At 38.0% G+C, this 13,581-nt stretch overlaps 4 protein-coding genes across 4 annotated transcripts in view; 2 read left to right on the top strand and 2 right to left on the bottom strand.

Moving 5' to 3' along the window:
- The window catches only part of LOC101291334 (monodehydroascorbate reductase, chloroplastic-like), a 4,860-nt gene extending 2,289 nt beyond the window's left edge, over positions 1 to 2,571 (bottom strand). Inside the window, exons 1-10 of the mRNA XM_004298782.1 lie at positions 2,454 to 2,571; positions 2,157 to 2,316; positions 1,972 to 2,071; positions 1,804 to 1,881; positions 1,628 to 1,699; positions 1,407 to 1,525; positions 1,212 to 1,296; positions 492 to 581; positions 265 to 366; positions 92 to 181 (exon numbers count right to left, since the gene is read on the bottom strand). Of these exons, the coding sequence (XP_004298830.1) occupies positions 92 to 181; positions 265 to 366; positions 492 to 581; positions 1,212 to 1,296; positions 1,407 to 1,525; positions 1,628 to 1,699; positions 1,804 to 1,881; positions 1,972 to 2,071; positions 2,157 to 2,316; positions 2,454 to 2,463 (906 nt within the window). The 5' untranslated portion in view covers positions 2,464 to 2,571. The remainder of the gene's footprint in view (positions 1 to 91; positions 182 to 264; positions 367 to 491; positions 582 to 1,211; positions 1,297 to 1,406; positions 1,526 to 1,627; positions 1,700 to 1,803; positions 1,882 to 1,971; positions 2,072 to 2,156; positions 2,317 to 2,453) is intronic.
- Positions 2,572 to 3,434: 863 nt separating this feature from the next.
- On the bottom strand, positions 3,435 to 4,613 carry LOC101292127. Its single transcript, XM_004300768.1, has one exon. It carries the CDS (start codon positions 4,611 to 4,613, stop codon positions 3,435 to 3,437), a length of 1,179 nt encoding a protein of 392 aa, XP_004300816.1.
- Positions 4,614 to 6,536: 1,923 nt separating this feature from the next.
- LOC101291833 (transcription repressor MYB4-like) lies at positions 6,537 to 7,704 on the top strand. The gene is made up of 3 exons (XM_004300767.1): positions 6,537 to 6,669; positions 6,779 to 6,908; positions 7,086 to 7,704. Exons 1-3 carry the CDS (start codon positions 6,537 to 6,539, stop codon positions 7,702 to 7,704), a joined length of 882 nt encoding a protein of 293 aa, XP_004300815.1.
- A 4,968-nt stretch (positions 7,705 to 12,672) lies between these two features.
- The window catches only part of LOC101291534, a 34,340-nt gene continuing 33,431 nt past the window's right edge, over positions 12,673 to 13,581 (top strand). Inside the window, exons 1-2 of the mRNA XM_004300766.1 lie at positions 12,673 to 12,899; positions 13,004 to 13,133. Of these exons, the coding sequence (XP_004300814.1) occupies positions 12,767 to 12,899; positions 13,004 to 13,133 (263 nt within the window). The 5' untranslated portion in view covers positions 12,673 to 12,766. The remainder of the gene's footprint in view (positions 12,900 to 13,003; positions 13,134 to 13,581) is intronic.

The raw sequence follows: 13,581 nt of genomic DNA, 5'->3' as shown, positions 1-13,581 counted from the left end.
TNTATATATATATATATATATATATATATATATATATATAAACTTCCTAATATCAAGTGGTGTGTAGGAAGTGGAACAACCACCAACTTACCACATCTGCTTCTATATAGGATCCATCTTCAAGTTTAACACAAGATACCCGTCCATTGGAACCAGCTTCTATATTCTTTAGTGAGGTACCCTGGTCCATGATTGAATATGCTTAATCAGCCAGGTTCAAGGAAAACTCTCACATGCAATATAGGTACCAGAGAGAGGGAATACCTTTAAGAACTTAACACCATTCTCTTTGTAGAATTTTTCATATCTCCCGGCAAGTGAAGGAGTAAACAGTCTTGGCATAAGATGGCTCTCTGGAAATATGATCTTCATAAACAAAGTTAAAGTAAAAATTCAGAGAGAGAAAAATTTAGCAACTTTTTCACTTCATCATACTTATGTTATCATCATCCCCACAAACATAAAATGCAGCAATTGAACACATTACATACTGTTGTATCAAGTTTCCAACCAGTAGCTGCTGCAGCAACCTCCATACCAATATATCCACCACCGACGATGACCACCTTCTGTGCTTTCTCCTGAGAAACAAGATGTAGAGTTTTACATGAAGGAATTAGATGTAAAACTACAAACCATCAAACTATAATTCAAGAACAGAAGACAAGCCCAGATACTTGTTTAACATATGTAATGCTCTTAATGAACAAATCAAACCTTGTAAAACCACTTTATTGCAGTTTGTGTTTGCTTTAACGTTGGGTATTCCGTTATATATATATAATTCAATGTGGTAAGACAAAGAATCAAGGATCTATCTTTCTGTGAAGTAATAAATTTTACACTCCTAAGATAAAAAGCCAAAATATGCATATAATATGCAACTAATGCTAGCATACAGCATGAAAGTAGTACAATAAATTCTTTGACAGTAAATAATATTGCATTGTGAAGGCAAGATAAATTGCATTATATCAATCAAGTTTTCTTTGAAGTGCCTAAAGACGATCATAGGCAGTACAGCTAAACCTCAAATAGTATATGGTTCTGCAATGATGTAGGACTTAGAATTAATCTCAGCCGATTTTCATGCAGTTCAAAAGTTTCAGCATTGAAGAAGTAGATACATCTTCATAATTTCAAAATGGGAAGTTACAATATCACTTGCAACATGGAAAGCACCAACTGAAGTAAAATCAATTAAAACTTACCAATGATGATATAAGTGCATCAGCATCAGCAACATCCCGGATATAATGAACACCAGGTAGGTTTCCTCCTATTTTCTCTGGCAATCTGAAGAAAGAGTAATCCACAAAGCCAATTTGCTTCAATTTAAGCATGTATAATCTAGAAACGCTCAGTATATATAACAACTGCTCAGTAAATGGTAAAGATTATCCCACCTTGAGGCTGTGCATCCAGTAGCAACTATAAGTGATCCATACTTGAGCAGTTTCCCTGAATCTGTAGTCAGGGTTTGCTTTTCAATATCAACATTTGTAACCGGATCTTCATAGAACATCTAAATCAAAAGTTCAAAAGACACAACAACACTTAATCAACACACTCGCACCAATACAAACAAAAAAAATATCTTACTTGGCAGTAACAATCATCAACTTACCTCTATCCCTTTTTCTTTATACCAGTCAGGTGTCTGCCTCTCCCCGCCAGATCCAACACATGTATGAAACCCCTATAACAATACATTTCAAATACATACCATCATTTCATATTCACATTTATTCGAAACTCGCATATTCAAGTTTAATTTCAGCTAATCAGGTCTCGAAAACTTACAGGCAAGCGCGCCGGCTTCTTATCTAATGGGAACAAGTACGCTTTAGTCAGAGCTGGACGCTCATAAGGCGCATGAGCCTGTTAACACACAACATTCTCAAAATGTGATAACAATAAATAACTAAAATCATCTACAAAAGCTCGAAAATCTCGAAAAATGTTCATTACCTCCTTGGAAACAATAGCAAGGCGCCCATCGGCCATTCCATTCTCGACGAAAGTCCGAGCTGCGTAACCAGCCGCATTGCCGCCGCCGACAATCACAAACCTGATTAAAACAGTTAAAAGCAAGATAGTTCATATCAAAGAGCTCAAATCAAAAGAAATGAAGAGTGAATTTCGGGGTTACTGACTCGCGGTTTTCGTTGGCGAAAGCTGAGGAAGAAACGACGTAGCTTCGGCGGAAGGTGGAGAGTCCGAGGGAGGCGGAGGTGCGAGGATGACGGCGCAGAGGAAGGCCGGCCGTGAAGGAGAGAGTGTTGGCGAGGGAGGCGGCCATTCGTCTGGGAAGTACTGTAGCTTGCGATACAAGAAAGAGAGGGTTAGGGATTGCAGCGAGGATCGAGATTGAAGAAGAAGAAGAAGAAGAAGAAATGAAAAGTGCAGTGAGAGTAGTAGTGATGGTGGTTTTGGATTTGAAGAGGTCGGACCTGAAGACATTTTGTTGGGGTTTGAGATTTGTGTGATTAAAGTAATTGAATAAATTACAGGTGTTCGGCTCTTGAAGAGGTCGAAAGGTCAGTGATGGGGTGTGTGGCGCTGTGATTTGCAGTCTCGGTTTTTGCTACGCCATTTTCAGAGGAGGTGGGTGTTAGCCATTGGAGGGGGGAATTGAAACGACGTAGTTTTTGTTCGCGGGTGTGGCGCGTTGCAAGTGTTGGAAACCTGTTGGTTGCTACCTATCGAGTGGTTTAAAACGACGACGTCTCTCAATTTTTTTTCATTTTCTTTTATTCCGTTTAATTATTTTATTCTTTGAGATTAACAAATCAAAACTAAGGTAGCTTTGAGCCTTTGATCATGAATCACAATCCACGTAGCGAATGGATCGTATATAGGATTTGAGAACCGCAATCGAATTTTACAACCAACATGAGGCCCTTCAAATGCTTATTATCTCGTGTAATTACTTTTAAGTTGTGTCATTTGTGTGTGTCTCTATCTTGTAGTATGGAAGTATATGATCTTGTCAAAGTGTTTTAGGTATTTTTAATAACTGAAATTTCAAAGATGAGAATAATTACATCATTTTATTATGTAAGACACTCGATAAATAACTAAATAATGACTAATTTGACGATTCATTTTTCTAAAGTCTCGCCGCTTTGAACATGGCAAGAACAAAGGAACAAAGTGAAATTGAAGTACAAGTGATTCCCTGATTTTTAATATACCCAACAGAAAAAACAAAAAAAACCAGAGTAGATAAGCAGAGAGCATATACTACTTCAGCTCAATTTTCTTGATCATCAATAGCTGAAGCCATTGAAGCTATTAGATCTATACATACTCAATCCTACCAAAAATCATACCCTTCTTCTATAACTATACTAATCCACATTTTGCAGCATCAAAAAATTTCTAACCACCTTGTTGGCTTGTTGAACAAACTCAATTAATCACCTCCAATTTCACATCATGGGTGGAGTACCTTTACCACCTTGGTCCAAAACCTCAAGCACTTCCATCCTGCTCCTCACAGCTCTATGGAACAGTTCCCTTATCTGTTGTTGCAGAGGCACCAACCCTTCCTCCATCCTCCTACAAATCTCCGCCAGCTCCGCCACCTGCGCTGCCACCTCCTCCAGCTTCCCTGCCTCTACCGGAAACTGAAAACTATCCGCAAACTCGATCAATGACTGCCCTAGTTTCTCCATCTTCTGCATCTCCTCCATTAGCCCCGCCGCGCATTTCTTCTCCTTCTTCTTCCACTCCTCTGCTATCTTGTCTTGCAAGCCAATCAACGACTGCGCCCACACCAAGTTCCTCGGCAGCGGAAAATGCGTCATCAGCCCCGTCCTCTCCTGGCAGGGCACAACAGTCACTAATATCCACATCACAAACAACATAATAGTGCTCATAATATACACCGGCTGGACCAAACTCGACGTCTCATTCCCTCTCGGCGCCACCATGTTCGTCGACATAGCTTGTATCTGCTTTGCAGCGGACCACCCCTTGGACATTCCCCAAGACAAGACCCGGAAATGCCCGGCGGCTCGGTCCTTATTCGACCCCGAAACTCCTGTCCTCCTACCAAACGACCACGTCCTCTCCGTCATCTTATTAGTCTGTCCTTCTTTGTCCTCAATCGCCATCGCCGTCACCAAAGAACTCAACGCCTTCTTAGCTCGCCTTACCTGCCCGTCACCGATCGGCCGCTGCTCCAAAGCCGAAACCGCAATCTCAGCAAGCTTCTGGAAATGTCTGACCGACTCAACGCCGTTGGAGACAGCGTTGCAGATGTCCAAAGCCTTAACAACTCGGTCAAGAAACTCCGGTACCAAGCGGTCGAGAGGTGGCTTGGTAATCTGAGTCGGATCGCGGCCCATGAGGACGACGGCTTTGAACTCGGCCTCGCAGCAGAGGAAAACGTCTAGAAGGTTCCGTATCCATGCAATGGAGAGGAAAGGCTCGGAGGGGTAGTCGTCGGGAGGAGATAGAAGGTCGTGGAAGCGATCGGCGACATGTTTCTGGAAGTGTTCAAGGTCTTCGATCTCTGGGTCGTGGTTACCTTCCATGGTGACGACCTGGTTTCGCCGGATGCTTATCCGGTTGAGGAAGGAGTTCTGGTTATCGGTTGCTACCATTTTCGTGGGTTATTGTTTTGAGATGGAGTCAAGTAAGATTGAAAGATTGAAGGTGTTTGGGAAATGGAAGAGTCCGGTCTGGTTTTAGCGGTTATATATGGAGCGAATTTGATGGATCATTGGCTTGAGTCAAATAGCTATATATGAAATGCCTTGATCATGAGGTCGATAAAGTTATATAATAAGAAGTGAAGGATCAGTAGAACTTATTCGTCTGGTTAGATCAAGTAGTTAAGAGTTAGACCAAATCAACACTTAATTATCTTTGGTTTTGATTTGGAACCCTAGTTCTAAGGTTCTACCATGAACGGGAATCTATTAATAAATAGAAACTGGTTTTGATGGTCACTGATTTGGTAAGTTGATAAAGGCCAATGATTAAAATAGTTGCCCTAGCTAGTGTGAGAAATGTTAGTTGCAAAGTGATCGTAAACCATTAGCTAGTGTGAGAAACGATGTTAGTTGCAAAGTGATCTTAAACGAGCACTTGCTTAAATTCCAAAGATAATTAATAAATATACTTTACTTTCAAAGTTTTGCCTAGCTAAACCAATAAACCATCCAAGCAAAAGTCCCTTATATATACAACTTTTGATAGGGTAGAATCCGAAGATGATGAATTTGCATCAACGAATAGATCCCTTTTGCTTTCTCTCGCTATATATAGCTTATCTAGCTATGTCCAAAATGTTACTTCAAAATATCACACAAAGAAATTAGAAATACCAGAGTTACGTTCTAACTATTTGCATTAATTCAACGGTAAATAATATTGCATCACAAGCCTCCTGCATGTAGTCCTGTCATCCTGATCGATGAAACCGTACGTCTTTGAAATCCCTTCTTCTATTCTAGGTTAAAAGAAAGCCAAATGTCTATAGACTTTCAACTGCGAAACTAGACTAGCTAATCAAGTGTGCTTGGTAGTTTCAGGCAATTATATTTGCAAGAAATACGGAGAGTCGAAAACCCTATCTTTCAAGACATCATGTATATAAAATTTGATGATCGAACTATAAAATTGAAGCAATTTACTAAAATTGTTGTATGAGCGACGATACATAGTTTATTGTAAAACTATTCATGATAACTAATTACTTGTAAATTCCAACTTTCCAATCCATCTTTACATGCATGACTTGGAAGAAATAAGAATCCAAGGTTATCAGAGATGGATATATATTCCAATCGGTATTTAATTTTATGGAGACCTCTAAACAAACACTAGCTCTCAACAACCCTATTGATCGATCAAGAAACAAACTTCTATCCACAAATTAAGCCTTCCGTTTCCGAAACAAATTTTGTTTGCATCGGCATCAATGAAAATTTCCATGAATACCACTCAAAGTTATGTCTTAATCAGTCATATGAGAAGTTTATATGTATAGTGCGATAGCAAAACATAGTGCACTATGTTATATGCTTAATTAGGCAAATTATACCCGTCAAGCTAGTTATACATATAAGTATCTCTGGCCACTTTCAAGATTTAGTTAGTTAAAAAATAGGGTACAACTAGGTTTCTTTTCCCGTCCATCTCTTATCAAACACAAAATAAGAAGCAATGAACAAGTTTCAAAGTAGATTGAGTTAATTGGTTTACACAAGTTGGTCTTAGAAATTTTGGTTTGAAAGTATTCCGAAATCAAACTAAATGAAGCTTAAAGCTAGAATAGGACAAAGGAGAAAATGAAATTTAATACCAAAAAATTAAAAGGAAGATGTTATAAACAAATAGAAACTCAGATCAAATATGTTAAAGTGGATGGAAGGTCAATTTAGGGTTAGATGACTTAGATCGATGTTATAAACAACGCTCTTGCCAGAGCAATATCGATCTGATATTTAAGTTCGCATGCAAACTCTAGTCTTATCAACTTAGGGAACTAACAAATTTTAAAAGGAGAGGAGCAGTTAACAATGGGTCACCACTATTGCTGCAAAGAACGAAAGGTTAAGAGGGGCCTTTGGTCCCCTGAGGAAGATGAAAAGCTGTTGAGTTACATCACTACCTATGGCCATGGCTGTTGGAGAAAAGTTCCTGAGCAGGCTGGTCTCTTTCTCACTCTTTCTTTCTTTCTTTCTTTCTTTCTGGCACACACACAACACAAACTTCTTTTTAATTGGTTTAATGGTTTGAATCCGTATGTGGTTTTTCTTAGGGCTACAAAGATGTGGCAAGAGCTGCAGACTGAGATGGCTCAATTACTTGAGACCTGATATCAAAAGAGGAGGGTTTACACCGGATGAGGAGAACTTGATTATTAAACTTCATGGGGTTGTAGGGAACAGGTTCAGTTTCAAATAACCTAACCAATATCCTCGTATTATAGTTCATCTACTCTATGGTTATTGCATTGCACTCAAATTAGTTCTCATTCTCTGCTTAAATTAACTTAAGGTCCTTAACTTAATTAGTACTTTTCCAACATGTTATAAAATGATCGAGTTCCCAAAATTAAATTGTAGATGGGCGCATATCGCAAAGTGTCTACCAGGAAGAACAGACAATGAGATAAAAAATTACTGGAATTCGTGGATAAAAAAGAAGCTAGAGAAGCGTTGTTCACCAATAATCACATCTGATGATGATCATCATCAGCAATATTCCCAAATGGCGTGTCTCAATCCAAATAACCAAGATCAATTTGTGAATCAAACTTTCACTGCAAGGCCGTCTGCGTACTCCCCAATTATGTTTGAGGCCGCTTCACTTGATGAGAGTACTACTCATGCAAACAAGATTAACATCAATGTACAAGCAGGTCAGCATTTCCCACTCGACGTCAACTCGAACAAACTTTTGGCTTGGATTTTGGATCAGCATAATGTTCAAGCCCTTCCTTCTACAGCACCGTTTACAAACATGGATGCAAATCTGTTAATGCCATCCCTCATAGGAAGTAGTGGTACTACTGCATATAATACAAACATGGTTGAACTGGAATCTTGCAGCAACAATGATGAAGGAGGTCATGATATTTCAATGGAGTGCTTGCAGAGTCGTCAAGATTTGAATGCAGTTGTTCATTCACGCCAACAGCAACCGTGTTCGAACTTCCATTCTTGCTGGGATAGTGTTGAATAACAACATGGATGGGTTGAAATTGCAGTGCCATCTTCATCCAGTACAAGAGCTAATAATATGATGTCTTCATCTCTCCCATCCCACGTAAGAGATTTAATGATAGCTAAAAATTGTCCTCGCTGAACCCCAGCTAGATTGAGGAAGGATCTTCATCTTTCAAGCCTTACTATCTTAGTGTGCGTTTAATATCTTAGTTTGCGTTTAAATTTAAACGACATATTAATTATAGAACAAATACATGGACAGAACACATGCATGTAATTACCATAAATATTCTCATGTTTGAATGTACAAACGAGTAAAGAATAAAGCTAATACGTACATATATGTAGAAAGAGTTTTGATTGTAAAACACAATTAGTTAGCATCTTTCTGATAGTTGTTCACATTTAGTTATGCTCTATCTTTAGAAAACAATTATCTTCATTATATATCTTAGTTTTTCCCTTATTCCTTAATAATATATACAAATATTTTCTACCATGCAAAATAGCTTCTCAATGATTTTGTGAAAATCCTTATCATAGTGAAACATAAACACAACAAAAGCTTATTTTTAGAGTATAAATAGAAATAGTGAGATACTGTTACGGTCTTAGTTACAAACTGGACCACCCTGCATCATAAGCGGAGCTACATTTAGACCACACCCTATGCAAAAAGGTAACCAACTGAACAACTAAAAAATACCCTAAAACACAAAACAAGGCTCAAGGCCCAAGGCCCAGAATAAGCAGCCCAAAGCCCAAAAGTTGTAGCCCTAGCTTTCCCCTGACCAACAAAACGTTGTTGTCACTCGTCAACGTCGGCCAGCAACAGCGACAAATAGCAACTTATCATAGTGCCATCAACCGCCACCGAGCTCCCGCCACCGTTGGTCTCCACACTGACTGACGATCTGCCATGTCGCCAAGCTCGCTTGATCGTGGACATTGGGCCACCGAAACCAAAGCCAAAAGTCTCATAGCCTCCCAACAGAGATCGAGACGAACAAATGAAACAGCAACAATATATAGGGTCTCTTTCGATAACCCTTTGGAACACACCAAATCTTTCGACCCCAAAGAATCTTCACATGTTTATGTCACAACTTTTTTCAGGAGAATTATCCCAACAATTAAGAACAAATTTCCATTTTTGCAAAAAGGGGCAAGGCTAGGATTGGCTAACATGTAAGGAATGGGGAGGGCTCCATTGATACCAAGAATCAACAAGTAATATACAACTAATACAAGTGTGTGTTAACTCATTACTCTCTTGAATTATAGATTAATTGAGAGTGAGAGGATTACAGCCAGAAGGCTAGGGCTGGACCAAAATGAATACCACTAATAAAATGACCTTATGCTAGAGACGTTTCATCCATGACTTAATGAGTTAACCAACCAATGCTTATAAAGGCATAGTCCCAATATCTTTTATCTATCTCTAATCCCTACTCAAAAAATCCCAAATGGTAGGCCCTAATGCTACTCCATTGCTCCTCCTTAAAGCTAAGAATAATAATCATCATTTCCTCTTTTCATTTCGTCCCCAAAACCAATTAGAGATAGAGAACTCTTTCAAACGAAAAGAAAAATTAAGAGATTTACACATAAATATTAGTTTCAACGTTTTAGCTTGCTATACATCCACGCAAAAGTCATTTTTATATATATTCACATCGAATTTGGTAGATGATTTGCATCATCCCCCTCGCTTTCAATCCATCACTTCATCATGATCGGTCTCTATGTTTTCTATTTTCAAATTTGAAACTACGTATGGGAACGTTTAAAATGTCATATCTGAAACTCTACAAGAGATTATCAGTTATGTACTCGGCTTGCCATAGATAGTGCTAGCTGGTTTTGGGTCTTCCTCATTCTAACTAATCGTTTAGATTCAAATCCCAGCCAAGACAAGGATATTTTCTCCATCCACACGCAAGGTAGCTAGTTCCAGCGGTGAAATAATCCTGCAAACATTTACTTGAGATCGATATGTACAGTTTTCAGCTTACAGATATATATAATCCTTCAACAGTTCCTTCTTGAGTGCTATAACCAATCAAGAAGTGTATTCATGAGGGAGATGCATGATGACTTTAGAGCTAATTAATTAAACCTAGCTAGTCTGCATGTGAATCGTATGTATCAATTACATATTGGAATGATAATTTTGTCGGTATAAAGATTTGTTGAAGAAGCTTATGATTATGAAATTGAAATCTGATGATTATTTCTTTTCTTTTACTAATTTGTTGTCTCTAAGCACATAACCGTAACATTTAATTTGTCAAACAATTAACCCCTTTCCTGAAGAAGAAATAAAACCAAGAATTTAATTGTCCTAACATATACGAGACCACTGCATCAGTGTTAGATAGTTATCAGAAAACGAGTTTTCATCCTATATAATTAATCAATTCCAATTTCTAAGATGAGCTAAGGTTTTGCGTTCTGCGGGGACAACAAATTCTAAGATGGTTTTCAATGAAAGATGGATCTTAGGCAGCCAGTCGGAGCATATTGGCATACTCATGGAAAACGCGAGACATTGTGTGATGAGGTCTGCAAGGCATACACGAATCGAATTGGTCTAATCAAAGAGTTGTTGTAGAGAACAAATAACCACCTTCCAGCTAGTCTGGACCGGTGATGTCAAACATGTTATTAATAAAGATTAATTATGTATCAAAGACGTTATTCATACACTAGATCGAGCTTAATTTGTTAATATATGCTTGTTCACAAAGCAAACATGTGTTAATACAAACCTTGGATATATATATCATGCATATTACAACAAACCATATACTAATTAATTTGTCATTCTCAATGGCCAATGATTCATTTGGAAGCCATGTATGATTTGAAAACTCATGGATTACGTGATGCCATCGTCACCGACCAATATAATTATTTATACGAATATTGATTTTTGAAATGACTACATGCATGCTTTGTAATATGAACAGTGTAACTGAAAGCACTTAATTATTTTGTTTAACTACAACTAGCTAGGTGACTAGGTAACAACATGTATTTGTTTGTAAGGATATTCATAATTGAGTGGTTTCATTCTCACTAGTTGAATATGTCGCCCTAGCCAGGTGCAAGCAAAACCCAGAATATCTGATGCATGAAATGATTTTTTCATGTTAAATTGAGAAACTTCAATGTTATCTTGGTGAAAACTAATCAACATTTTTTTTCTTTGGTTAAGCGTAGAGGGACTAACTCATTGTCCCTCCACGAAAATTAATGGAATGTGATCCATTATCTCTGTTGAAGGCATTTTTGTTTATGACAGTGTAATATTTCTCAGTTGCCATAATTTTTCGCTATTGAATTTCTGTTTATTTAGCATCCAAGAGACCTGGACCTTTATGTATCATTATATATATAATCTCAACATCCACGGATAGCTAGAGTGCCAATTCACCCCTGTACGTATGTGCTCGACCTCTATTAGTATCAGCAATAGATGATTGAGAATTGCATGACACAAAAAAGTTACACAAATAAAAAAGGATATATGTTCACGTTTAGTACACTTGTTAATTTAATAGTTGGGAGAGCATGTACGTTACAAGTTGTCGTCTACGTACTAGAGACATTCTACCGTTTGGTTATATGTTTATGTTTTTGTTCTGGTTCATATATAGTCAATGATATCTTTGTAAGTAGGGATAATACTTCAAACCTAAGTATTATTGTTTTCTTTGCCTTAACATTATAAGTTAGGTGTACAAATTTTAATGATCAATTGTGCAATTAAGTAATAAAAATGATTGATTGGGAACGTAATTTATGATAATTGCTTTACCTAGAGTTTTACATAGCAACAAAACCTCTTTACATAGTAACAAAACCTCATTACACATACAATAGCTTTGTGTGAGGATGATGATGCATGTGTGTATGACTTTGTGCACATCGTGTGACATGACTTGCACAATCGGGTTCAATAGAGAGTGTGATGTCGAAAAATCCGAAGCTGACAAAATAACATAAAATTTCTGAATCCCTCCCTACCTATTCTCAATTATTGGATTCTTAATCGGTTGGGTAATCAAGTAACTTATACTGTGAGTTCTACATGCCGGCCGGTATGATCCTGTACAGTAATCCTACAATGAGTTATCCCTATCAGTACAGTCCAAATCCAGTAGAAAATAAGCTAAAATGCGAAAGGTGTCGGTTGGATGAACAAATGAGAACATTTGAAACTAGCTTATGCCTTATTGTACATGTTAAAAACGAAGGCTGCTAAACTATGCACAGCAAACTCATCATTTTCAATACATGAACTCAGAAGTCACGCAGAACATAATTACACACAGTACCCTTCTTCTTCTTCTTCCTCACAATCATTCTGGTGTGGAATTAATACGCAGGTGGCTGCAGCTAGCTAATTGGTACATGTTAAAAATGAAGGCTGCTAAACTGTGCACAACAAACTCATCATTTTCAGTACATGAACTCGATCAGAAGTTACGCAGAACATGATTACACACAGTGCCCTTCTTCTTCTTCCTCACAATCATTCTGGTGTGGAATACGCAGGTGGCTGCAGCTAGCTAATTGGTAGTGTGATTGTGAGGTTTTTACAAGGTGAATAAGATTGCTACGTACACAGTAGCAGACCAAAGAAGGAGAGCGAGGCGTGTGAAAGTGAAACCCTGCCGGCATGATTGTATACAAAGCTTTTTTCCGAGTACGTGATCACTGAAGTTGGTTAGAGAGAAATACACAAATATTCTGTACGTAGAAAATAGTAAACAAAGTTGGATGGAATGTCACTGTAGGGCTTACATGGAAATCCTCCGCTATTTGTGTGGAGCCCATTCTCTTTATATATGTCGGGCCAGGCCATTGTGTTTACTTGTTCTTACTTTTAAAGGGGAGAAGGGAGCTGGAGACCCAAGTCTCCCTTGCTAATTAACACCCATTAATTTCATCAATCTCTCTCAGTTTAGTTTTGGCTGTGATTGTTGATCAGAATTGGTAAGTATAAGAAGGAAGGAACAGGAGAAGAAGAAGAAGAAGAAGAGTAGGTGTAGTTGGGCAAAGGCTTAATGGGTCACCATTCTTGCTGCAACCAACAGAAGGTGAAGAGAGGGCTTTGGTCTCCCGAGGAAGATGAGAAGCTCATCAGATACATCACCACCCATGGCTATGGCTGTTGGAGCGAAGTCCCTGAGAAAGCTGGTACTCACCACCACCACCATCATCATCTCTCTTTCTCTCTCGCTCTTTCTATTTTGATAATTTAGGGTTGATTAATCTTGAACTATTATTGCAATTTATTTCAGGGCTTCAAAGGTGTGGTAAGAGCTGCAGGTTGAGGTGGATTAATTATTTGAGGCCTGATATTAGGAGAGGCAGATTTACTCCAGAAGAAGAGAAACTGATTATTAGCCTTCATGGGGTCGTAGGCAACAGGTTGATTTACATGTTAAACATCTGCATTATATTCTAGCTAGTGTCTCTTGGAAAATCTTATCATAAAGTTAGCACACACACAATTCTTCTTTGTAACTTATTATTTAAGCCTCCAAACCTTTCTCAAACATGCATGCTGAATTGGGTTCTGCGATTCATAAAAGAGTTTCTGTGGGATGGTTTTCTGGATTGTTTTTTTGTTTTTGTTGTCTTTCTTTGTTTTATTATGTGTTTTTGAAGCTTGAAGTTGTCACAAAATGATTAAAAATCAACTGGTGATCACGTTTGTTCTTTCAATTAACCCTAAATTAATTAATTAAGCAGGGTGTTCGGAAACAACTCAAGTGAAATGGACCTCTAACTGAATAAAAACAAACTTCAAAATCAAGCTTTTTCGGCAAATATATGTCCAGAACTTATAGTTTAAATATATACGAAGCCACTAACC

Source organism: Fragaria vesca, linkage group LG5 (assembly GCF_000184155.1).
Source record: "Fragaria vesca subsp. vesca linkage group LG5, FraVesHawaii_1.0, whole genome shotgun sequence".
Lineage (NCBI taxonomy): Eukaryota > Viridiplantae > Streptophyta > Magnoliopsida > Rosales > Rosaceae > Fragaria > Fragaria vesca.
The sequence above is the reverse complement of the archived record's forward strand: the minus strand, read 5'-3'. Positions and strand labels throughout refer to the sequence as shown.